This window comes from Scatophagus argus, chromosome 19, assembly GCF_020382885.2.
Source record: "Scatophagus argus isolate fScaArg1 chromosome 19, fScaArg1.pri, whole genome shotgun sequence".
Lineage (NCBI taxonomy): Eukaryota > Metazoa > Chordata > Actinopteri > Scatophagidae > Scatophagus > Scatophagus argus.
In genome coordinates, this window is record NC_058511.1 from 13276111 (window position 1) to 13303709 (window position 27599).

Sequence of the window (27599 nt, forward strand, 5' to 3'; positions counted from 1 at the left end):
ATACTGCAGGGTCATTGACAGGGGATTAATCCACCCTGTGGTGTTGAGCAAGCTGACATGTTAATTTCCTTAAAAAATACCTGCATAAATTTTATAATGTTTTTTACAGCAGTATTCCTCAGCAACCCTTTCTTTTCATTTTTTGGCTTCATAAAAACTACATACATATTCATCTCTTTGACCTTTCTTTGGAGCTGTTTGGCCTTTGCCATCTTCCCAGTACCTGGTTTTCAGCGTTGTCTTTACATGATTATGTTGATATTTTTGCACACATTTGCATACCAGTGTTGTTTTGGTCTGAGCTGCAGGGGGAAACTAAGATTTTGAAGTTGAAGAACCTGCGTCCCCAGGACTATGCCAACTACAGCTGCATTGCGTCTGTCAGAAATGTGTGCGGGATCCCTGACCGCAGTGTTATCTTCAGACTCACCAATAAGACAGGTACTTCAACACTACTGACTTTTCTGCGTGATCATTTTATAAGAATTGTATACTCAAAATGACTGTTTTTGCAATGATTTGATCTGATTCTAAATCGATTACAATATGAAAACAGCTAATTTTATAATGGTGTCTCAATTAAGTCAGTGCAGACATGGAGGCGGGCAGAGGAAGTGGTGTTCAGTCTCTCAACTGGCAGATATTCTATCTGCTCCCTGTTTTCTGCCTGCCTTTCTAAGACTCCAAATGCTCTTTCTTCACAGCCTCCCCGTCCATCAAGCTGCTGGTGGAGGATCCTATTGTGGTGAATCCTGGCCAGACGGTGTCTTTGGTGTGCATCACCACAGGTGGAGAGCCGCCCCCGACTCTCACCTGGGTCAGCAGTAATGACAGCCTGCCACAAAGAAGCGTGGTGAAGGGTGGCACTCTCACACTTCCGGCCATCACCTCAGATGAGGCAGGGGTCTACAGCTGCGTGGCCAGCAACAACGTGGGAAACCCGGCCAAGAAGTCTACTACCATCGTGGTGCGAGGTGAGAAGGCATGATTGCGTGACCAGATATATGGTGTCCCAGTGTGTTCAGTAGTAACATAATCAGATCACAATCCCAAAATTTTAAACTCCAAAACAAGTGTAAAAAACCACTACTCGATACCTCTTTCAATATCACAGCATCACAATATCTTCTTGACCTCATTATGTTTGATTAAATATTGCAATCATATTGTAATTAATTTGTTCAAAGTATGTTTACATACATTCATATATTACAAAATATAGTTTGAGAGTTAAAATAAGTAGGTTTTTGTTCAATAAGGAGAGAAATAGTATCCCTTCAACACTAGTAGCATACTTATTTAGGGAATATGCATAAAATGCATAAAAAAATAAGGCCCCACAGACCCCATCAGTGCAGCTTCACTGCATGACTTGGACAGCAGCAGAAAAAGAATTTCATTGCAAATGTTTTTCTCACACCTTGAGAAGGTGAACTGCGCACATCACCAGACATTTGATGTGTACAGTAAAATGTCTTGAAAGTTAATACTGAAGACAGGCAATTTTACCACCTACGAAGAAAAGCTGTTGTCATAAGACCTGCACAGACGCAACATGATGCACGAGGAAATCGACTTTCATACTCTTAAATCGACTGCTATTATGCAGCTCAAGGATTAATGGTGGTGTGTGACTTGGCTTTCATCGGTGGCTTAACAGAGGATCCCAACGCCCTGAATGCAAAAATGCGGGAAAAAATACGAATTTATTAGTGGAAGCCTTACAAGGCCATGAAAGCATTGTTCATGTAATGATAAAATGTAAACTTTAACGTTCTAGGGAACATCATACATTCACAACTGGGACATGTTTGAATCCAGGTTCAGCAGATTGGAAGGATCACAAAGTTTCTCTAAAAGTTTCCTCCTTTCATCTCAGAGATTATGCCAGAGCTCCATCATCAGGTCGCCTCTGTGCTGAGGCTGCTTGAAAGCGTTTATTTATGCAGCCATATGCTCTCTGGGATGAAAATCAAATCATCAACAAATCATTTCTGATGGCTGCCGTGACAGATAAACCCCTTCTCTGTATTGTGAAAGTGCCCATATAGTTAAGGACTTCGGAACTGAGAGGCTTACATCAAAGAGAAGGTGTCAGGTGTCCCGTGGCAGCAAATAAGTCGGAGCACACTCAAGGCAATCGCTGCAATAAATATTAAACTCTCATTGTGTATGGAGGTATGGAGCTGACAGTGGTTCTCATATAGGATCTTGGTAGGATATCATAAACAAAAGACAATCATCACCTTCTTTAAATATGTATGATGTTTGAACACAAACAGATTGATGAGTCACATTTAAGACTGCAGAGCATTGTCTGCATGAACGTTGATCAGGGCAGATATGTATTATTCTGTCTGACTAAATGCTATGCAGGATCCATAGCCACTGATTTGTAAGGTAGTGCAAAGCTGTATGAAAAAAAAGGATTCAGTTCCGTAGTAGGCTGCTACAGAGTGACTCCGCGGTTAGTTAAAGATAGCACGTTAGGTTCTGAACATTACCCTAATCATATAACTGTTACAAAACACTCTTATATATTCTATATATCTTTTATATCTAAATCTGTTGTTTCTGCATGCATGTTTCATCATATCCTTCTTGATTTATGTTAACTACTCACTGTGGAGAAATGAATATTGACCAGTAGCATTGTACTGTAAATTCTCTTAATACCTAAAAGTCACTGACGTCTGGGAGAGGGGGGGGCTAAATAAATTAACTGACAAGAGTAAATCAAGTCACACATCTCAAAGTGTGAATTTGGGCTGAAAACAATCTAAAAATAAATGTGGGGATGCTGAAGTGACATAATGTATCAATGTGCGACAAAGAAAACTAAGGATCAGTAATAGCAGAAAGTCACTTCTCATGAGAGTGACTCTTGTCAGTGCAGTTGTGGGATCTATAGTTATTAGATAGTAGTCAATTAAAAAGTGAGCTGGCACAAATGACATCTGACTGACACACAAATGCTGTCCTGATTCACTTAAATGTTGGATTTTCAATACTTAGATGACATATAAATTTAGCTTTTACACTGACAGATATTGATTATCAAAGTGAAGCTAGTTACAAAGGAAGATAAACTTGAATGAAATCACTGATGAGGAACACTCTGAAGTCTAATGAAACATCACCAGTGTCAAAATGAGTTTGGATCAAGCACTATAGATGCTCTATAAGCCATGAAACAGCATCACCGTTTTTTTTCTTTTTTACTTAGTTATGGGACAGACTTCAGCATGTTATCACACATCTCAGCGTGGCATCGGGCTCAGTCTCCTGAGTCTGATGAGCTGTCATTGACGCAAATGCAATTTTGGGATCAACATGCACCAGATGACAAGGGTGGGAGGTTTAACCATGCCAAAGTAGACTATATTGTTTGTGGGAATCGATCATGGATTTGATCTGTTTCTTTATGATTTGCTGCATACTAAGCAGCTCAGCAGACATTAAACATGGAGTGAAATAATGGAGACACACAGTGCTATATGCCCAATACACTGATGGTAATGGACTTGTTTATGTGCCAGCATGAATAGTTTATATATTAATTGTATTCTGCTCGGCAACTGGCTTTTCAAAACAGTGCTACGTCCGAGATATGCCATTTTTCTAGAGTAATTTCTCCTTTGTTTGCTCATGCTTTTGCAACTGATCCCTCTTCTCCATAAAAGACCATAAAAGAGTGTCACGCTGCATGAAAACAAGCTTACAGCGTTTTTCCATATTAAGATAGCTGGGTGGGTGGGTTGGGTTGTGGGTGTGCTAAATTTCCACTATTAGCAGGAAATTTCCATCACCATGGATGCTGTTAGATGTTTCAATTTAGAAACAAAGTGATGTTTTTCTTCTCTGAATTTAACTTCTCCCCACGTTGTGTTATTTTTGTCTAAACCCAACATAAAAAGGGAGTGTAAAGAAAGCAGAAAGACTTATGAGGCATGGTCAAACTAATATGTGGAGACAGAATAAAATTTTTCATGATTTTTACTGTTCTGACATATGTGCTTTTGTTTTTTGGAAGTGGTTCTGGCAAATAAATTAACATACTTTTTTGGGGGATGGGGGCTTAAAATTTGTTAAGAATTGTGATATTCATCGAGTGACACATTTTAGAGTTGAAGAATTAACTTCCTCTTCCTCTATATTTCATGTACTGCAGTTTTTTGTTACTTATCAGCTAAACCATACAGATAGGCTCATATCAGTTGATATATCAGTCCAGGTTATTATAGTAGTGGATTTTGGTTTGATCAATCAGCGCAGACCTGTTGTCAGAGTTTACAGAGTGTTATGTTGTCCACTTCCATTCCCCATTAACTGGTCCAAGATGGCCCTTAAAATGGCAGAGTGAAAGCACAATGGAGGTGGAGTGGATAGGGTGGGGCTGTAGTGGCCAGAATGGATTTGAACATGTCTTCTTCACAACCTATTGAAATTACACAGACACATCATTACTGTATTGTATATAGTACAATATATACAGTAGAGACGAGGCAAGTGAATCGAATGTGCCTGAATTATAATCTAAGTATGCAGAAATTACGATGAAACATTGTGTGCTGTTCTCAGGTATGTCTTACATATGGTATCTTCTCTTATCGGACAGATTTTTAATGAAATTTACTGCCATATTCTGACATGAAAATTATGTCTTTTAGTTGTGTTCAACAAAACAAAAAGTACAGTTGCTCCACTGACAACTTTTTGCAGATGTGATACTTTGAAGTGAATAGAAAAGAAAAATTGAAAGCAGGTAAGCCGGGCTCAGGGCGCGAGCACAGGCAGACCTTTAGTCGCTCTTCTTGTGTCTTTGCGTGTATGTGCGTGCATGCAGAGAGTTACTGCTGAAAATTTGAAATTATAAGCATTTGGGACAAACCACCACTCATCTCTGCATGCATGTTTGTGTATGTATTGATATTCATGTGCGAATACTGCACGTATACGTGAAATACCAGTTGATTTGGCTCTGCTACTCCAAGTTCAATTTGCGAATTTTGCAGGGTCATGCCATGGCCTCATCAGTTCTGCCTCTCTCAGCTTGTTCACCTTCCTCTTCGGTCCTTGTGAAAACCTCTCAAACTGGTGTTGCCAAAGGGGGCTGTGTGTGTGTGAAAACACACATCTCTCCCCAGCAGATGGTAGTTTCTCTGGCCATACTGTCCCACCAGCCAGACTGCCTTCCAGGCCTTGGCCTTCTCAACAGCCTGCCCAGCAGGCGACTGGCTTCACATCACCCCACTGACAAGATCCTTTTTATGGATTAAGTATCCGCAACACGTCTTCAACTGCAGGTCAATACCCTGCTTTCCCCCGACCACTTCAGTCCATTCTGTCCTCCAAAAGCACACCAGTCCGTGATATATTGGTTGCGACAATGCAAAGATACTCTGCACTGGTTGTTCCTCCCTTTGTTTTGTTGGGTACCAAATATGAGTCGGCAGCTCTCACATGCAGAGTTGGTGAATTGAGACAGAGCTGTCTATAGATAGCGTTGAAATGGGCAGCTGGCCTGGCACTCACACAGACAAGCTGACTAGTGCATGTGCTTCTTGCCTTTTTGCTAAATGTGTTTTCCTTCAGTGTGATGTGAAAAAAATGGGAATTGCAGCAGCTACCAATAAAAAAAAAATCAAAATCAACTCCACTGTGCTGTTGCCGAGTTTTCGTCACATGCCCACTTGCACGCACATAAGCATAAACACAAAGTCACACACCACAGCTACCGTGCACACCTTGTAACTCTGATTGGAAGCTTGCTGGTATTTATAGCGGAGCAAAAAATGCAATTTTTTCCATTGGGAGCCCCCTGCTGTTTATATGTAGACTGTTTGGTGGGGAGAAAACAATCATGACGTGCCTTGTAAAAACCTGGCTGTCAGCATGCGAATCAACATGTGAATGACCCCTATCAAATTTGCTTTGGAATAAATTCTGGTTGAAAGCTGAATATATTTCCATTCATGAATGCCAGATTTAATGGCTGGATGGCCAGAACTGGCACAAGGCAGGCCAGTCTCTTGGGCTGCGGCCTTGAAGACTGTGTATGCATGTGTGTGTTGTTGTATGAGTATGGGTGTGTATGTACATGCGCACATGGCTTTGTTTGTGCATTCTGTGCCTGTGTGAACATGTGAATGCTTTACAACATACATTAAAGCCTGAGTTCAGCCTTAAGAGCAGCATTTAGCACTCATTTCCCAGCAAAGAGTGTGAGTGTGTGAGTGCCTGTAATATTATAAAGGTACTGATGCTGATGCGGGGTGGTGGTCGCTAATGTGAAGGTGCATGGAGAGATAATAGAAAAATGAAAGGTGTTTGGATGGCGGTACGAATGTGTATACATCAGCGAGCGTGACTGCCTGGTGTTTTGAACTGTGCTAATGCCTGTTGTCCTTTCTTGTGTTTAACCTTGAGTGCAGCAGATGAGGCAGAGGAGAGCGGCAGTTAGAGAGACATCCATCTGGCTCTGAGAGATGAGTTCGGCTTCACATGCTGATATTCTCTGTGAGAAAGAATGGAGAGCACAGTGTGGTGCCTGCTGAGAGACGGACAGACAGGCCCGACTGAAAAATGAGATGGACTGATGGGTAGAAAGGAGGATAATGATTCCGAGTGAGAGCGGAGCGAGACACGTCTTTCTTCTCTATCAGACAAAGGCAGGGAGAATGCACTGGAGAGAGAGTGAGGACCCACATACACACACATTCGAACATCTTTTCTTCTTGCAGTGTTGCTGCGTTTGTGTGTGCGCTTAAGTGGTACCATTGTGTCTTTGTCATTATGAGCCAGTGTACGTGCATGTCCTAGTCAGTATGTGAGGGCTGTGTACTTTTGCCCTGCTAAGAAGCTCCCCAGAGGTGGTATTGTAATCCTGCCGTGTGACATGAGCTCTCTGTAGAAGAAGGCCTCGACTGGGGTTTTTCTCTTTGTGTGATTATCTGTGCTTTTCATGTACAGGCCACCCATTATTCCCACAGGCTATTAAAGCTATGGAGAATAAGATGGACTCGCTGCAAGCAAAAGCACCATGTTTGTAGTTTCAAAAAGAAAGACACATGGAAAAGGCTGTAATGTATATGGTAACGATCCAAAAGAAATACCTTGAATATCTGCTGGATCAAGACTGAACTACATGCAATCTCTCAAGTAAGACAGGTTATGGGAGACATGGGATACAAATGTAAGCACAAGCAGAACCTTTATTTCTTCTGTTGATATCACCATGAAGAAGACAGCTCCTGTAAGTGTCCCTACAGTGGAAGTTTTTACTCTTTGTGCACATTGCCACAGTCAAGGTTCAATGACAGGAAGCTCTGATGGTGATAAAAGGAAACCAACTTCCAAAATCCATCAATAATTCATGCAGAATTTGTTTATGTGTATGTTGACTTGTGTTTTATGCCCCAGTACCTGTGATACTGGCAGTGTTTTTCAAAATAACGCTGGATTTTCCTATTACTGCTGCCTGAGATGTATGCTTACATTTATCTGGTGATAATTGCTTTACTTGGCATTTAACAATAAACAACAATAAATTTGAACAGTGCGCTTCATAAAGGTTAATATAAAAGCTCAAGCTTGATTTTTTTTTCCTAGAACTTTCAACTAATCTTAGTTATAGGAGTGCAAAGGCTAAGCAATACGTATGAGAAAACTGATACACAACTCTGAGCTTTGGCTGTAGAAACCAGGTGTGAAATCTTCATGAGTCAAACCTCATTTTGTCTGTTGAATTGCTGCACCTTTTTCTTTAGGTGTGTGATTGTACACAGAGCAATGCAGGGTTATGCCATGTCTCAAAATTTCTACTACACAAAATGAAGTGGAATGAGAATAGTGGGCTGAGCCACTTATTTCCATTCACTGCTCTAATGCTCTCAGCTCTTGAATGTTACCAAAGTTGAATAAAATATTTTTGAATGAGACCTTAACTCCACTTCTTCTACTGCCATCCACTGTTATCACTGCTGCTTTTTAGAAGCCAGTCAGGAGAAAGGCTGTGTAGTGCACTAGGATTTCATTACTAAACTATAACTGGGACCCACACTTTTTATTTCTTTGAGTGTGTGGAAATCTGTTTTCTCATCACAAATAATGATCAAGACACAACAACATGTCAAACCTAAGAGTTGATCTTATTGATCTTTGATCATCTAGAGACAATTTTGATTGTATAAGGTGCGCTATATAAATAAATTGAATTGAAATAAAAACATGTACCAGCTACTTTACTCTGTGAAATCGTATCATGCAAATATCATGTGATATTTTGGATGATATTTTGACAGTGATGCAGATGGGTAAATATAACCATTGTCACTTCCTTAGCTTCAACAGAACAAGTGTGCAGCAACAAGTGAACCCTCAGTGAACTGTGCAGTGTTATAATTCTTAAATATTCCATAATTAGTGTTTCTTCAGTTTACTAATCAACAGAGAAAAACACATACACTCATTATGATATAAATTACGACATTTTTGGGCTACTCGAATGCAAAGCAGAAGGTGATTGACTCCTATTGAATTTGAAAAAGCTACTGAGGTTTGAAAATAAGCAAATACATAAATTTTGGACCTTTGTCTTAAGACCTCCCGCTTGATCTCCTCGTTACTGAACCCAAGGAGGTCATATCAAGCTTCTGGCTGTTGTTCAACAGAAAGTAGGCTGACCCAACATCTGAAGAGGTGTGGCAGGGATCTTATCAGATAGTATTTTGGTACCTTTACAGTTTTTGTCTGTGACCTCTTCTTCCCTGATGGGCTTCATGACTGAAACAGGGTAGCTGGGAAAGGCTCTCAAATGTATGTCTCTTATGATGCCTTTGCTGTCGGTATACTCTGGCAAACTTCTAATGATTTCTCAGGGCATTTTGATCAGCCAGATGCAGTTTATTTTCAGATTAAATGGGAAACTTCTATCTCCAACTGGAGCCCTCTTTAAAGATTCATGTGACTTTTGCCATGAATTGGTTATCAGAAATGTGGAAGGAAGAGTGACAATATCACCGGATAAAGCCTCCCAACTCTGCACTTCTCACCTCACACACTCACCACAGTCCCTTTTAGAATACCTCTAGTTTTAGATTCTCTCCCATGCGTAAGGGAACAGGCACCATTTTAGTCACTGCAGCTGTCCAGCAAAATTTACTACAACCAGGGGAAGTAATGCCCACTTATCTCTCTTGTACACAAATGTAGTCGATATACAGGAATGCCTACTTGCTATTCAATATTTATGGTCAGATAAAACTGCAGGAAAGGAGGTTTGAATGTGGAGGAGGCAGGGAGGAAACAAATTCTGAAATATGCATGAGTGCACATTTGCAGCATTGGCTATTTTGACGTGTACTGCAGCTCCGTGCTGAAATGAGGGAAGGCTGAGTAACCGCAGGAAGAAAGCAGGGAAAAGTAGGAAATAGAAAAGTAACCATCAAGATCTAATCAGACATTTCGGCTCCCAGTCCAACTGGTGGTTAAGATCTGTGGTTGTGGAATCTAAATCTAAATCTGCGTGCAAAGTGATGTGTGCAGTTAATTTTCTACATCACAACTTTAAACCCAAAGAGAGACAAGCGTAGAGCTGGGTACAGATATTCAGACACTGATGTTTTTTTAATGAAAATAAAATTGATGTAAGCTGTGATGCTTGGTGGTGACATGTTGTCATCAGTATGATAATATAGCACGTCTCCTTGGTGTGCTAGCATTATCCTAGATATTAAAAAATAAAGCATGAGCAGCAAGGTCAGTGTAGACTGTAATCTCTGCTTTCCTTATGCCAGTAATCAGTCCAGAACATAAAATGTTAAACTACTGATTATCTTATAGTATATGTAATTATAAATTATTGGTATCGGTGGAGAATAAATCTGTATTGTGCAACCCCTCGTTTATACCGCGTAGCACTTGCAACCCTGTGAGCTGGACATCTATTACATAATGAGCTTTTATGATATGACCGTGTGTGTTCTTTCAGTCTGAGCACCTTAACAGTTAAGTAATGCAGTTATCCATAAATGGGAGAAATAAAAAGTTCACAGCAGAGTTTGTACCATGTACTGTGTTTTTAGAGACAACTCACTCTGCTACTCTTGATTCTGCCTGTGAAAAACACATGCTTGATGCCAAAGGTTGTCCTGTTCACCTTTTGATGAAACATGAAACTTGGAATTTGGTAGAAAAGGTCCAGTGTTGTTCACCAGCCCATCTTTATGTTTTCTGCTGATAACATTTACGTGTTGTTACATAAATTGCTGGTAAATATTTGCCTCTGGAGCAAATTATGACAGTCATACCTACCTGGAGTAGCAGCTTCCCTAATGGGCAAAATGTATGCTATATTTAAATCTGGCATGAACCGTGTAGTTCACAAGGCAGCTGAGATTAACCAGTCATGGTGGTGAGTCAATAGCTGACGAGAGGAGGTTTTACATATGCAACTTGTTTGACAATAATTGAGTAAATGAAAGGGGAGTGTTAAACATATAGTGCTATGTGGAGAAATTCTTCTGAGATAAATAAAACCAACAGCAGCAAAACTAAATAGAATTGCAAACATTATCTGCTGACTTTAGAAGCTGAGGAGTTTAGTCTTGTTTCTCATTTCATCTTACTTGAGACAATAGATAAATACCTGGAGGTTGTCTAAATCTGATGGCCAGTTTCTTCTCAAAGTAGGCTTGTTGGGTTTTCAAAACAGTTTCTGCAGAAAGATAATTAAAATTAATTATATCGATAAATTACAAGCACGGTGACTTGTGAGCGATCATTCGACATGAACACTGATAAATTTGTCCAATGCAGTAAAATAGAACTGGGGTTGTTAAGTGCCTTCCTTTATGAGTGTTTGTTAAGTTGAGAGATATATAAATATATATATACTTGAGCAAGAGAAATGTAAAAAGAGGAGGAGGGAGTTAATCCAAATGTTTATCCGCTGTCACCTGTGACAGCACAATGACTCACACATTTGTAGAAATACGTGTGTGTGTATGTGTATGAGAGAGAGAGAGAGAGAGAGAGAGAGAGAGAGAGAAAGAAATTTCTTAAGAAGCTGCTACCAACTCTGCTGAGGATGTCGCTGAGGCACAAAAGCCTTTTCAAACTGTCAAGATACAACTAAAACTCTGTTTCAAGGTGTTTTCGTGTTGTCTGACACGAATGATTGAAGAACATCCAAGTCCCTTGCATTTATTCAAACTTAATGGCTTCCACCGTGGACTTCGTATTGTCTCATTAACCTTATACTCTGTGTGTTGGCTTTAAGGAAATTGATTCTTGGCGTGCGTGTAGTAGATGTATGTGATCCAGAGCTGAGACCAAAAGGCAAATAAACGTGGGTTGCATGTAATGATATATGCTGTGCACAATATTGTGCTAATTGCCGCATTTCCTGCAATGCTCCTACTAGTGAATTATATACAACATGATTGTTATTCTGCAGTGCCTAGCAGAATAAGAACATATGGGATAGAATGAGAACGGTGTGATACAAATGCTCAGCGATGTTTGAAAGAATTTGTGAGAACGTTGACATGATTGTAATATTTGTATCTGACACGCGTCAGAATAGGATTCCCTGCCTGCCGACACTGATTTCAAATGCGAGGAGGAAGATCATGTCAAGGAGGCGTGTGTCACTTGTTTCTCCCCTCAACGCGCAGCGAGGCAGGCATCACAGTGTTTTGCACAATCAATTTCCTGTGTTTAAATCTGACACACAGGTTTTGTTTTCGTTTTCCCCCTTACCAAACTGAATATGATAATGTCACATGGGAATTGGTAGATGAAAAGATTTCCATGGTCCCGTCAGTTTTTTTTTTTTGCTGAGGAGATGAATTGAACAGTAGGCGCAGGGTTTGGAACCAATACAGCATGCATTATAATGAAATCATCTTCTCTTTCTCCGTTCAGAGAAGCTACGCTTTGAAAATGGAGTTTGCAAACCAAATTGGATTAGAAATGGTGGATATTTTGTTAGGTACCTCTCCATTTTCCCTGTGTGTGTGTGTGTGTGTGTGTGAGAGAGAGAGAGAGAGAGAGAGATAGATAGAGAGAGAGAGAGAACCTGCTTGAATGCTGTAGGATTCTTCCCTTCATAGCTATCAATTTTAATGTTGGTTCAAAGCTTTAGTCTTCAAAACAAACATGATTTTGCTTTATCTGTTAAGATCTCTGTTTGACCCTTCTGTGGCATCAAAAGCTTAACTTTCAGTTGTTGTTTTGGAAGAACAATTGCAGTTGTCATATCCATGTCTACTGGTTTCATACCACTTTTATGATTTCACAACCCCAGTATTAAAGTGACACGCGAGAAGAATATTTTACTCACAATGCTACACTCAGATCAGTTCTATCAGGCGACTGTGACGTAGTTCTATCTTCCTCTGCATTTGAAGTGTGCAGAGGCTGAGCAGGAGTAACATGGTAACATTTACAGTACATTTGGTGGAGATGCCTAAAGGCAATTTACAGGCAGTCGTGGATCAGCGGTTAGGGTGTCGGACCCGTAAGCGGTGGATCGCTGGTTCGATTCCCCGTCCCGGTGTCCATGGCTGAGGTACCCTTGAGCAAGGTACCTAACCCCCACTGCTCCCCGGGCGCTGCACGCAGTCGCCCACTGCCCCGGGTTTGCTGTGTGTGTGTGGACGTCACTTGGGTGGGTTAAATGCAGAGAACAAATTTCGTTGGAGTGAGTTCCCTCCAATGACAAAATATGTCACTTTAATCTTTAATTAATTAATCTTACAGCCCAAAGTTTGGAAACTGAGAAAAGCACAAAAAGTCTATATTCTATATTGTGGAATATAGAATATATCCCTGTGTGCACTGGAATATATTCTATATTCCAGTGCACACAGGGATATGATTGAAACTAAGTTATCATTATTATTATTATTATTATTAACAGACAATATAGCAAGTTCGCAGTATCCAAGTATACTTAAAAAAAGTCAACAATGATATACAAAACATGTATAAGTACAAAATCTATATGTAGTTAATACATGCAATGCAAACGTTGCAGAACGTCTAATGTTTCATTCTACCCATGTATCAAACATGTATGTATCAAACATACTTTCCTTTTCAATAACTGATTTATGATGTTGACGCAGATAGGAATTTAAGGGAGGCAGCAGAACCTCAGCTTCTCTCCTTGCAGTACCTTGCAATAGCATAATCCATGTTTTCTTTTCTTACAGCTGCTTTATGTTAAGCTATTGTCAACTTCAGAATACACTCCAATCGGCCTACATACATAAAGCCACATGGACAACTCAGCATACAATTGGCATGTATAGAAATACAGTGAATGAATTTTATATATATTTTTTTTATCTGGGTGATGGTGGCAGAACTCTTCATTGTAAGTATTATAGCATTGTGAACATCTACCAGATCTATAATTTCCACATACCTCCTTAGAGAACCAGTTAGCTGTCATGTGCGCTCTATACATTGATGTCACAGGGTCTTATAGTCTTTGGCATAGACACAAAGTTGTGTTTGTTACGTGGTCTTTGTAAAGTCTTTGAACAAATTTTGCCTTCATTTCTCTTGCTTTAACATTAAAATCACCGGGTCACAGATAAGCTTTAATGTTTAACAAGCTGCCCATGGGAAAGGTTGGTGAACGTTTCCTTAGGAGGTTTTCTATAAGTATTTTTTCAAGGTATTCAGTTCTCTTTTCTCATTCACAAAGGTAATGACTATTTGCATTAATCATTCATGTCCTTCTCCAGTATGTATAATACACCACAAAACCATTGCTCTTTTTTCAGTTCTAAAAATAGAGCAGGACCTCAAGACTGCCTGCATGTGAAATCCTTTCCATTATGAAATGAACAGGCTCACTCAGCGGTTTGAGTAAAGAGTTGTTCCAATAACAAATATAGACCTTCCTGGTGGATTCACAACACCCTTATGAATCTGAAAAAGTAAATAAAATGCAACGGTGACAGGATGAGCCTTTGCAATTGACTAAAATTGTATCTTTGTTACTGATGAAGTTTTCACTCAGGTTTTTGGTTTGAAATTTGGATGAAAAGCATTACTCAGTTGACTCTAAGCTTCTGCAGCATCAGTGGTATTCAGCACTATTACAGCACAAAGAAAAAATCGATATAAAGCTTATCTTTTGGATTACATCTCAGAAATTTCATCAATATGACAAGCAACGGCGTAACCTGCAGTATGTTTGTTCCAGCTTCGTGTGGCAGATCTGCAAAAGGAGTAAGTGAACTGTAGAAACATAATGCTAGTTCTCATCAAGTGGATCATGTTTTCACAGCTTTGAAAAAGGGGCGATTCTGGATCACTCCTGACCCGTACCACAATGATGACAACATCCAGATTGGACGTGAAGTCAAGATATCTTGTCAGGTACGGTGAACACACACGTACGCATAACATAACATAATATATTGTGGTTACTAATCAATGCAGTAACGTGTCGAATGTCCCAGGTGGAGGCAACCCCACCAGAGGAGCTGACTTTCAGCTGGCTGAAGAATGGGCGTGCCCTGCGGAGCTCAGAGCGTATGGTTATCACCCAAACAGACCCCGACATCTCCCCAGGGACCACCAACTTGGACATCATAGACCTCAAGTTCACCGACTTCGGGACGTACACCTGCGTGGCCGCGCTGAAGGGAGGAGGCATCCCTGAGATCAGCATTGATGTCAACATCTCCTCCACAACTGGTGAGCCTCACACCCCTTTGTGTCAGTGAGACATCTACACACCTCCCCCGACGCAATCAACACACAGGCATCTTTTAGCTACTTTAGTCATACGCACAAGCTTTGAAAGATCATGATAGAAATTTGAAAATGTCTGTTGACAAAGCAAAGAAAAGAAATACCGGGGCAATGTTTCTTGGACTGTGAGGCTTAGATTATAGTTACATTCAAGGATGCATTTAATACATTTGAATTAGTTGTTTAAAGTATGGCCATGTTAAAACAGTGCAGCTGGAGTTTGTGCCAGTGCTGTTTTTTGTAAATGTTATTTGATTGAATATCCAAAATGCATTTAAAGTGTTTTGAGGCATTTAAAGAGAAATAAGGGATGATGTCAACGTAATCTGACCCAGCCCTGTGCAAGTGTGAGTTCCGTTGCATTGTAAAACTCTTTTTTTACGATTGTGTTAAGTACAGTAGCTCAGATTACTTTCCACTGTCTAATGATTTACAGCTTACAGGTGTAAAAATAACTTTAATGTTGAGCGCGGTATTCTTCTCTAGGTAAGAGGTTAATATAGGAGAATTCAGTTTGTTTCGTCTGCTTGTTGTTCAGTTGCCCCAGAGGACTATTTGTAACAAACATTTTCTTTTAAATGGTCAGTTCGTCAAGATCTTAGAAGCACATTTTCACACTTAAAAGCAATTCATACAATTTCTGGTTCATCTGTTTTAGGCTTTCACATATCTGCTGATAAGAATTCTGCACCTCGATACAATGACTTTTGTCTGTTGTGCTTTAATTAAAAACATTGCACTTCTCCAAAACCTCATAAATCAAAACATAAGCAAAAAAAAAACTATTATTATAAATAACTATAATAGAATATAAAAGAATTTCCCTCCAGGGATTAATAAAGGAATTCTGATTCTGAATAACTATTTACTAGATTTTTTCTTGTGTGTTTATTTGATTTGAATGAACTGACCCTTTAAGCCCTCTTCCCTGACCATCTCCATAGGATGATAAAAGTTGTATATTTTCTTTAGAGTTTTGTTCACTACCGGAATAAACTCAAGTAACCTTTCCCAGGCTGAAAAATGTCCAAGAAACACTGTCTTCTATTTACTGAAGACAATTACGTTATAGCACCAAGACCACTGTATTGCAATAACTGTTCAATTGGATTCCTGTGAACCAAAGCTGACTCCATCAGTCCAGCTAATCAGAGACTAAACTTCCATCGTCCTCCCATCTAATTGGCTGCTTCCACCACTGTTCCGACTAACGTTTGTATACGTGTGTACAGCATGCTAGTAACACAGCATACCAGTTCACCTTGTCTACTGAGTTGCATCATTGTAGCATCAGTCATGGCATGTTGAGTAGTCCTATAGAAACAGAGCAGTGTTCCAGCAGCCGTTCACTGTGTCCTTTGGATACTCTGCTGCTGTACTGTACATCACTCGTTTCAAAAGAAGATGACACGTAGGTGCTCGGATAAAAAAACAAAACAAAACCATAAAATGAAACAGCATTTAATCTTTAAAAGTCAAAATCTGCTGTCAGACATCTATGTTGCTGTCTTTTATAACAATATTTTCACCATCAGACAGCTATCTCACTGTCATATTTTATAAGAAAGAACTGTGGAACAGCTTTACGGGCAACAAAAGAGAGCCTGACCTTTACAAGACTGCTACATAGTACATTTAGTACAGTTAACAATATGTACTCACTCCCTGGAGGTTCTGCAATAATGGTGAAATGCAGTGGTTAGAGACAAAACGATAACACTTCTTGTCTTTATCTCTAATCTGCTTCATCGCCCAGCGACTTTACTGAGGGGTGTGGCCTGGTCCACGCCACGGCATCGGAGACCACAACTGGGAGTATCCAGATCTTCCATGTGGGGGATTTCCCATGGGTCGATGTTGGTTGATGCAGGAGATGTCTGATTTTTTTGTTTTGAATTTGCTGGTGTGTGTGTTTGGTACTGAAAAGGGACTTTTGGCTTGTGTGATATTTCAGGACTTGTAATAGGGTTCATGGAGAGCCTTATGTCCCCTTTTTACGCACTCACACCCGTGCACTCACATCGACAGACAGACTCACACACACCTTCCTCTCACCGTCACACACACACACCTCGCTGCCACTCACAGCGTGAACATGAAAGCAGTGTGTCGACCTTGGGTGCATAATTATTGTTAGATAATCCTTTGATAATCCCTGCACTATAAAACAGTGGGATCAATCGCACCTGCCAAGATTGTTTCCTCATTATCTTTTAAGTAGTGCAGTCTCTTCTTTTGGAGTGCCGGGGCGATGCCAATGCATTAACGCAGACCCTTTAATGTGTTAAAAAAAAAAAAAAAAAAGACTGCTGTCTGACTGAGGATACAGCTGAGGAAATGATTGACTCTATTGTGATCATATGAAATGAAAGATTTCCTTTAGGCTAAGATGTGATTGCTTCTTAAGCTTTCATTGTTCCAGGCAGATGTGTGGGTATGAAATATTATGAAAGTGTTGCATTGTCATAGAGCTGTTCCTGTCATAGGAAATAATAGATTGAATTTTGCCTCTGCCAGTTACAGTTCCTGCTGCTTTACCTGAATGTGCCAGGGCTGTTTTCCTGGAGAATGCCTGTTAGGTGTGGCGTTTCTTTCAGTCAGCTTTATGCCATGAATCAGAAAAGTGTCTTCAATGAGCATCACAGTATAGCTGCTGTGTACTAAAGTGCCTTGTGCCTCTGCCTTGCCATACGCCTGCAGCCTGTTTTGGGGTGAATAAACCCTGTTTTTGTTCCTGTGCCTGTTCTCCTGAAGGGAAAGAGCCCGAGCTGCAATTAGAAGTCTTAATAAAAGCATTTAGAGAAGATTACGCTGCAGGTCTGCCAGGGTTTCGTGCTGGGGAAGTGGTTGGAAAGTGATTGAGCCTAAAGTGTCTCTAGTCTGAACACTTTGGAGCTTGCTGGCTGTTCCAGTATTGGCTCCAGTACCACATACCAAACCCGGGCTTAGCCCCAGCCCACAGCGTGTCTTTATGAAACAGAATATTCATTATCTTCCGTTCTTTCGGCTTTGATGAACACTGATTTCAGAAGCCTTTGTGATTTCTACCTTTTGCAAAGCAGCACTAATATTTACTATTTTATATTCTATTCATTATTATTACTATTTACTTACTACTTAAAATGTTCACTACATGATCAATAGCTCCAATACATCCCCACAATAAGTGCTTTAGGGGTATAATGTGCAAAATTTGAGTATGAGACTTCATTTCCTGCCTTCTGATGGCTTTGTATGCATGTAAACAACCCCAAAACATATCTAACAACAGTTTTGGGTCAAATTGTCTTTGAAAAGATGAACATAAAATTCAGACACCGGACAGCAATGTTATTTCTTCATTTATCATGTATTCTTTCAAAATTCAGCCAGTAAAGTGCTCTGAGGTGAACAGGGTCACTTCAGGGGCCTATCAGATTTCAGCGGGGGCCAGTGCCTCTGTGGTCACTCTTGCTGACCCACCCATGGAAGTACCACTGGGACCGTCTTACAGATAAAATTTCAATAGCATACACAGTTATTACAAATGGACCTTTGGCCTTGGCCTTTAAAGCCAGATTACCACACTGATTCACAAAGCCGATACCCACTTATTGTGCTTGCTGTATTATAGTTACTATAAACAGTGGATTCTAACATTAAAGAAAACAGCTTTGCTGTCCTTTAAATAGCTGAGAATAGTCTCTGTTGATACATTTTAGTATCAGGATGCATCAGTAGCTCATTCCCACTCTGATTGATGATCACAAAGTAAGTATTAGGATTGAAAGTCACCGCTCTCTTGTTGTGAGGGAGATAAATCCTTCCATGATGAGTCCCTCAATTAGCATCCCGCTCACACCTGAAACTCTGGCACCACCCAGTGTTTCTGTCAATCTCAAGAATCACTGCAGTTAATGAATTAAGCAAATCAATTAAGTGCTCAGTTGATTAAAAAATGAGCAACTTTAATAAACACAATGTACAAGCTCTTTTTTTTTCAAAATGAATTTGAGTCATCTGAAGCTCGCAGCAGGCCTGCTCGTCTCTGTCTATCATCTTTCCAACCTTCCCGTCATTTGTTTGACTCTGATTCATCATGAGCTGCCATCATCCAAGTGACTGTGCCACATGTGACTCTAACAGGAACAGCATGGCTTCTGGCTGTTGACCGGACTGATGTGCTTTATTCAGCAGCAAATTCACTGACCTCACTAAAGTGAAACCTGGTCTGCATGCTGACTCACCTGCAGAGTGTAAAAGTGCTGCTGCTTGGTCACTATGGGTTGAAACAAATTCTTTGCTGCTTTCATCCTTCATATTTGGAAAAGTTGAGGTTTCACAGAATTTGTTTTTTGTTGATCATGTTTTTTTTGTTTGTTTCCATGTTTCAAGTTGACTGGTTTTAAAACCAGAATCCTCACCATTCAAAAATATGTAGATAAAGAAACCGAGTAGCTCTTGTTTGTTTGTTTTTCAGTTAACAAGTTTGACATAAACTCCCCCCTAAGTCAATTGAAAACCGTGAGAATTGGCCTAAATTTCAATAACATTTATCAGGTTAGGAAAACACAAAATATAATTATGTAAATATGATGTTCTTTTTAATTTCTTCTCCTAAATCCCCTCAAATCCTAAACTGGACATTTAAGAGAAGAGTATAGCTCTTACTAAACCCCATTTGACAGGCCTGTGGTGTCTAGTTATGGCAGAGATTCTCGCAAGTCATTTTTTGCAAGAGCTCGAGATAAAGCAAGTTCTGTATCCTAATCACTTCTTCATCTATTAGCATGCAAAAGCATTGATTTGCATTGATTGATTTTTGGTATATGATCACTGTAAGCAGGCTCTGCAATGCAATGTGAAATTATGCCCAGCCAGTGCATCATGGGTTAATGGTGCAGATAGATAGGTAGATAGACAGATACTTTATTGATCCCGAGGGAAATTCAGAACCCCATGTGCACAGTATTTAACATCTTTATGAAGGTATGAGGGCTGGGAAGTAGGAGCAAATAAAGGCAACAGCTGTGAGAAAGCAGAAAAGAAGAGTGAGCTGTAACAGTCCAGTGAGGAGCACAGTAGGTGAAAAGACTGCTCATCATGTGATGACAGGCAAGAGGAGCCATAGACAGCAAAATCATCCGATATCAATCACTCTGACAAAACACTCAGTTCAGACTGAGTCAGATAGAAAAATAGGAAGTCCCACTGGTGAATGATAGAGCAGGGAAGACACCAAAAAAGCAAATCACAGCTAGCAGCAAACAGCAATCTAATCAAATAGCAAGCTAACATTGCTGATGAGCCACACGTGTTTGCTAACCATCTCCAGTCACCAAACACAGTGGTTAGTAGCCCAAAAACGTGCACATTAGGTTAACTGGCTACTCTGTTTTGCCCCTAGGTGTAAGTGTGTGCGTGTGTGGTTGTCTGTCTTTGTGTGTCAGCCCTGCAACTGACTGGTGACCAGTCCAGGGTGAACCCCACCTCTCGCCCGTAGTCAGCTGGGATAGGCTCCAACCACCACCGTGGACTAGATGTGTGGAGTCAAACCTTGAAATTAAAGATCTCTGATCACTAAGAGGCAAAATTCACTTGGGCGAACTGGGCTAACGTGGATGCCTCCCTGTAGCTCAGTTGGTAGAGGGTGTGAATCATGTACTGAGGCTGTCTGTCCTCTGCAGTGGCCACAGGTTAGACTCATTTGCTGCACGTCATCCCCTCTCTCTGCCCCCTTTCCTGTCATATCTTCAGCTGTTCTATATGAATAAAAGGCAAAAGCCCAACAAATAAGAAACATAATGACATGGGCTAACATAATGACATCTTAAAGCAGTAGATCCTGGTGTTGAATTAAAAGGCCAAGGAAGGTGCAGAAGTGGGCCCAGTGAGCTGTGATCTAGGATGAAATGTCTTAACAGCTGCCCCAAAGTTGAGATGCTGTTCTTGAATATCTGCCTGATATGGACTGTAGATGGCACGGTCATGCTGCTTTTAGAATGACAGACATATAACCACCTGGCAGCATATATCAGTACAACACTTGCAGTGTTTCTGGGAAGACTCTGGGTGCTGAAACTGTCAGAGTAAAACAACACTGTGCTCTATAAACACAAACATGTGCATTTGGAAATCTGGGAGACCAAGAGATGGCAGAAAGAAGTAGTGATAGTTGTAGGTATATGCTGTGACCAGTTTTCATTTTGTGGTAACTCCATAAAATATGTTAAAAAGACTGGATAACTCAGCACATTATGCCCAGCATACTTGCATATAGTCTCAACTGTTCCACCTGAAGTCATGCTTTATGCAGGTGGCCATCTGGGAAATCACCTCGGTGTCCACCTGGGAAAATCTGGGAGGGAAACATGAATAAGAAACGCTCTTCCCTCTCCATTAACTACTGCTGAGACCCCTTCAGCAATGTACATAAACTCTGGTCCTTTCAGGGAGTCGCTCAATACTTAGCAGCATAAAAAGTAGTGGGTGTGTTTGTGTGTTTCTAAACTGGGCAGTGGGCATTCAGCTTTGGGTTTATGTTCATAGAAACCATAAGGGTAACATTACGGAGAGGAGTGTGTCCACCGATCCAGCTGTAACCCATGAAGGCTTTGGTATTGAAAACCACATGAGAGGGTTTGTGTGATTGATTGAAGATAAGTTATAAAATCTCAGGGGACGAGAAAAGAGCTCAAAAACACACGCAGTAGAATGTCAGTGTGATCAATAGCGTGTTGCTGAGTTCAATTTTAACACATTTGTGGATATTTATTACAATTCAGCAACTTGGGGTATTGATGCGGTTCTCTCTTTCACGCATGCACATAAACATGCCCACAGTGGACCTACGAACTGCTCTCTCTGTCCCCAGGGGTCCAGGACTCAGAGGAGCAGAGAGTCCTGTCAAATTGTGACCAACTCACCGGCCTCAAGCTGTCTAAACACACACTCTCACACATACAGACACACACTCTGCAGGAGTTGCAGTAGTAGAGAGAGAGGGAGAGAGAGATGTTGCCATGGTGATGGGGAGTGATGTCAGCAGTTAAGCAAAAAGAGGGCAGCAGGAATGTTGTTTATTCTCAAAAACGTCTGCGCGCACCACTTTGGCTCCTGCCTCAGTAAGAAAATGTTAAGTGTCAGATATTTCCACGTTTTTCAGTCGGTTCACATTGCACCAAAGGGCTCCAGCAATCAGCCTCTACACATGGAGAATCATTCCAGCTGAGGCACTAGAGATGTACAGCGCTACTGAGGCCAAACAAGGAGATCCGGTTCATAATTTAGGCCGACAAAGTGCACAAGCACACACAAACACACACAGTGTTTTCCGTCGACAACAACAACGAGAAGCATCCCATTGAGGAACAGAGGCAGGATCACAGCATGGTGTCACCCGTGGGCGAGAAGAGAAACACTCAGCTATACACACATGCACATGCAGAGACATAAAACCAAGTAAGTGCACACTACAAACATACGCACACAGCAGGCATGCCCTGCAGGCATCACTGGCATTTGGATGGCTTTGGCACAATGAGAGCACAGTGAAGACCAGTAGCAGGCTCTCTGCCACGCTGTGCTTCTCAGTGGTCAGTCTCACACACAGAGGCAGGGTGTTCGCTCGGAAACAGAGAGTAGGAGGACGAATGAGAGACAGAGTAAGGAAGAGAGAGTGATGGGCGAGTGTCTGTGCATGTGTATGCCTGTTTGCGTTTCCATGATAGTGCGGAGAGAGACAAAGGCAGCAGATAGCCAGTATTCCTGCTGCCAAACCCAATAGGCAGACAACTGTAATTGCCTGCCTAATCTGGGCTGTTGAGAGGCCAGGTGTAATGATGGCAACTCAGTGAATATACCTTTCCTCCACTCGCTAATGGATGCTTGCTGCTCCTCTCCTATGCTCCTGCTGTCAATTCACTATTTCACTGTTTGGACCCAAGAAAGCTTTTGGAAAGTGGAGAAAATATGTTGTGGAGAGAAATATGTCAGCTCTTGACACCTGGCTGCCTCAGTCGAGATATTGTGTGAATACCAATCAGCAAATGTATGAGAGTGAAATGAGTGTCCGCTGTCATTGTCTCTGCAGAGATCATTTTTGCTGCTCCTTTGGTGCCAAATAGCATTGCCAAGACTTTTCTGTGAATGGCCAGCCTTCATTATCTCATGGGAATGACAATAAGATGTTTATGCATTACTTATAGAAAAGGTCCGGATAAATATTCAACAAACTGGTTAGCAGCTTAACATGTGGGTTACAATGGTTGAAGAGACTCTAAAGGAATTTTCATGTCATGATAAAATGATTAATCAGTACAGTATTTGTATTTGGAAATTGATCAAAACTGCTATGATCATGAACATTTGTATATTCACAGTAAATGAAATGACTACATCTATGAAGCGTCCCTCATAAAGACTAAATCATGGGTAATTATCACCTGCCTGCAGTTCTTTTTAGCTCTGCAGGGCAGTTTAGCATCTTTCACCTCACCGTGTCAGTTTTACACACCACAACTTTCATCGGCACTGTTTACAGAAATAGCAGGTGGTTGTTTGAGTGAAAAGACTTTGATAAACCCACTCTACGCTACATACTCAGCGCTGAACAGCAGACAGAAAAAGTTAGCGACTTTTCCATCAGGGGTTGGTGAATGAATATTGAACTTGGTAACCAGAAACTCAACTCGAAACGAATGCTAATAATGTTGTATGTCTGCTGGATGTGTAAGCAGGTCTGTCGCATTAAAAGGCGCTATAAGATTTTCAGCTTGTTTTTGCAGGCCCTGAGTGGCCAAAAAAAGCCCTCAGTTATTACACTTTTATGCTCTTGGGAATGCTCTAAGAAAGATGCTTCCTTAAATACAGTTCAGTTAGAGCATATTCTGTGACACTATGCCCCTTTAACCACCTGCTCCGATTTTTAGACCCACCCCAACTTCTTACTGGACATTCAGATTCTTTATGCATATTTTGGATCATCAGTGAGCTAAATTTACAGTTGATGGATAGTATTGTTTCATTTTTAAGTGAGAACTAGTTTTAGTACAGCCGCAGACTCAAAGCTGCATGTTGAACTTTCTCTTGTTTCGGCCTATTTGATTAATCTATAATTCACATCCATTTTTTGTGCTATAGTTTCAACACTTTGAGCAACTAAGTACTTTTCAACTCACTTCCGGGACAAAAGAAATAGCCGATAGCTGCAAAATTGAGATGGCAGTGGGGCTGTTACCTCTCACCCAGACAGAAATGGGGTCAGAAGAAATATCGCTGGACTCAGTTTCATTTTCTGGAGATTGCTAGTGATTTCATCACCGTGAAACTTCAGTGTGTCTTGACGTTCCAGCTGCAGCATTGTTTGGGCAGAATGACGGTGATTCAAAAATCATCAGGGAAGCATGACATGGTTTCATCATTGCTGAGAAGATTTTCACTCCTTGACTTTCTGGCAACTATTTTTGGGAGCAGTCCTACAAAATAGTCTTGGCGTCTGCTGGTGGGGCTGGACTCACACAAAATACATGAACACACAAGCACACACACACAAACACACAGCACTCTAGGAGCTGGTGCAATTTGCCAGGTTTACTAATTAAACAAATTTACTTGGCCAGCATGCTTGATGAGGAACCAGAGTGCTTTGATTCAACCTGCTAGTTTTCCTGCTTTCCAAACATGGAACGTATACACACGTGCACACACACACACACACACACACACACACACACACACAATGAAACCTGCAAATGTGTCCAGCAATTTGCCACTTTGCAGTTCTTTTATAATTCATTGCTCACTTTCAGCCAGGCTTTTAAATGTCTGTTAAACAAAGGCAAAATATTTATTGGCTCATATTCTGTTACCCAGCCAGCAGTAATGCTATATCACCTTTGGGCGGGTTCTGTTGTAAATGCTCTGATTTATATGATGCCGTGCTGAGATTGAGTAGCTGCATGCTGTGGGGAGTGATGTAATGATGCAAGTGATAGCGATGGTGCAGAATTATGGATTGTGTAATGGAGGGCGGTGAAAATCATCCTGAAAAAATCCTATTGTAATGCGGAAGTGATAAGAATGTGATGTGGCTGTGAAAATTATGATGACGATGCAACGATGATAATGCTGTGGTGCTGATGTTTGTAATGGCAACGTTGACGATGATGATGGTACCTTAGAAGGGTAGTGCAGTATAATTGCTTGCTGAGATGGGAAGTAGATAGAATTTGTTTATAATAAGGTTATTAGATGGATTCTATTGCCTTTGTATTTGGTGACTTAAAGAATTTTCCCATGCAAGCAGGGTCCAAAATGAACACCCGCCAAGTGCCAAAAGCGGGTAAATTTTCCCTGTGGCGAATAAAGCTCAGAAGGCCATCTGCCTTGCTGGTGGGTATATGTTTGTACCAAAGCAGTCATGTACCATAGATGAATTTATTTGTGCAGTAAACAAGTAGAGGATGCCATTACTATCAGCACTAGGGTGAGGATCAGAGATTCTGGCTAGTTTCAAGAGTGGAAGATACAGGGATAGTGTTTGTGTGTGTGTGTGTGTGTGTGTGAGTGAGATGGCGATGGAGGAATGATCAAGTGCACATAGCGAGTGAATCAAGGAATTTCAGATAAATATGTAGCCCTATGCAGGACGGACTGGACAGGGACACAGCATGGCTTGGTATAAAAAACATAAAAAATATACTAATAGTAATTTCATATTACATGTCCAGCTTAGTTCCTGTAAACGTTTTGTCAAAAAGAGCTATTGTTGTTCATTTTCTTCAGCGGTTATGGTCACAAAGTGCATTTGCTTGTCAGCTCTTCATTGCATTGTCTATTGCCATTGCTTGATTGCATTTAACTTCCTCACTGCTGCCCTCCATGATGGTTTTACTTCGTTAAGTATGTGCTCAGATCATCCAGTCCTAACTGTTGGCCATTGCTGCTGCTGATGTTCGCATGGTCCTTCCATTACAAGCTGTGTACGTGGTTGAGACTCAGCTTCATCCCCATTGCAACGTGGATGCTCATTCGCTTCCCCCCATACCCTCCACGCCACGTCTCTCCCCAGTCGACCATTTTCTCTTATCCCGCGTGCTGACTTTCTAGAGCCCCATATCAGTCCCTCCTCTGTTTTTCTCTTTCTTAGTTCCCCCCAACCTGACAGTCCCCCGGGGCAAGTCCCCCCTGGTGGCCCGCGAGGGTGACACAGTGGAGCTGGAGTGCCTTGTTTCAGGGAAGCCCAAGCCCATCATCCTGTGGTCGCGAGCCGATAAGGAGGCGCCCATGCCGGACGGCAACATGCAGATGGAGAGCTACGATGGGGTGCTGCGTATTGTTAATGTGTCCAGAGAGATGACGGGCTCGTACCGCTGCCAGACCAGTCAGTATAATGGGTTCAATGTAAAGCCCCGGGAGGCCGTGGTGGAGCTGATCGTACAATGTGAGTAGACAGACTGTGGGTGTTTTTGTCTCTTTAGGTATTGTTCAATGCATGTCACAGTATTTTGATATGACTTGTAGTGGTGAGTGTGTATATATGTACGGTGTGTCATTCTTTCTGTGATGAACTTTCTATGTATGCAGTGTAATTAATCTTTATGTGTTCTAGTCCATTGTGACAAAAATTGAACATTCTCCAATTTCTTTGCTTCCACGCCCATCCAATTTCCTTCTGAAGGCTGTAAAATTAGTCTGATCCCTTGGTACCCTCAGTCAGGTCTGAGAAGAAACAGCTCTGACTCCACCTCTTACACCAAGGGGCGGACTTTTAGCAGAACTAATATTAACAGGGGCGCAAAGCTCTAGATACTGATGTTCAGACGTATTAGGGTTTATGTGTGCGTCTGTGTGTGTGTCAGTCAGTGTCAGAGAAGACCCAAACACTGTGTGCCACGTCCTCGGGCCTCAGACCCCCCACCAGTGCCGCTCATTCAGAAACCCCTTCCACTCCCTAAGTTGTGACATTCAAAGATGGCTTAACGGCTAATTAGTGAGCGGTTAATTTATTCCCACTAGTATTCATTTTGTATTCATTTATGGGGATTTGAATAGAACATTTCGAAGGAACGTCAGGGATTCAAATGTTGTCACTCATACAAGGGCTGGGGATATTTTTCTCTACCAAATAAAGACCAGAAGACAGAAAGGAAAGAAATGAAAGAGATCCATGTAGGGTGCTACCATTCTCTGGCAAGTGATTATAGGAAATAGAGAAACTGAGTCTCTCAGCCATATCCCCACTGTTTTCCTCATGGCCTACTTAGTTAATCCATACATTCTTCCATCTCAATTTACCCTAATCTAGAAAGAACCTGTGCTGCAGTATATCACACTTGGCACAAATGGCAATTAACATGCGCTATTCTGACCTCCATGTCTTCCTCATTGGACTTCATAAACATAAAATATCCAAAATATCCAGCAACTTTTGAAATGTGAACAGTAATAAAAAAGGTTGCATTTCAACCAGGACTTTGATTCTAGATGAACTCGACACACCCACTACCAGTATTTTCACTGAAGAGGAACAAGAGCGGCTCCCCGTTCTGCTCCTGCTGACAAGGTTTAGCACATAATTCTACCTTCATTTTTTCAAGAGTTTTACTGTACTCTTTGCTATGACATTCACGTTTCAACTTAGCTGTTACCCACTGCGCTGTGTTATAAGAATTAATGAAGTTTTGATTTACTTTGAAGAAAACTGTGTTCAGTTTTTGGCTGGATTGATTATCATTATGCAGTGATGACAGCCCTGCATCAAAGGTTAGTGGCTTTGCTACGCACCAGTGCCGAAACTAAAAAGTAAACAAAGGATTTGGCCTCTAAGACACTCGTTATTA

The 27599-nt window shown here is 41.1% G+C and overlaps 1 protein-coding gene across 8 annotated transcripts in view; it reads left to right on the forward strand.

The window, feature by feature from the left end:
* LOC124050087 (MAM domain-containing glycosylphosphatidylinositol anchor protein 2-like) overlaps positions 1–27599 on the forward strand; it is a 220997-nt gene that overhangs the window by 138143 nt on the left and 55255 nt on the right. For 3 of the 8 annotated variants that reach the window (XM_046372209.1, XM_046372205.1, XM_046372202.1), the window contains 5 exons: positions 306–441; positions 705–974; positions 14309–14400; positions 14484–14721; positions 25880–26200. In XM_046372209.1, coding sequence (XP_046228165.1) covers positions 306–441; positions 705–974; positions 14309–14400; positions 14484–14721; positions 25880–26200 — 1057 coding nt within the window. The remainder of the gene's footprint in view (positions 1–305; positions 442–704; positions 975–14308; positions 14401–14483; positions 14722–25879; positions 26201–27599) is intronic. The other 5 variants (XM_046372208.1, XM_046372207.1, XM_046372203.1 and 2 more) reach the window with 4 other exon arrangements.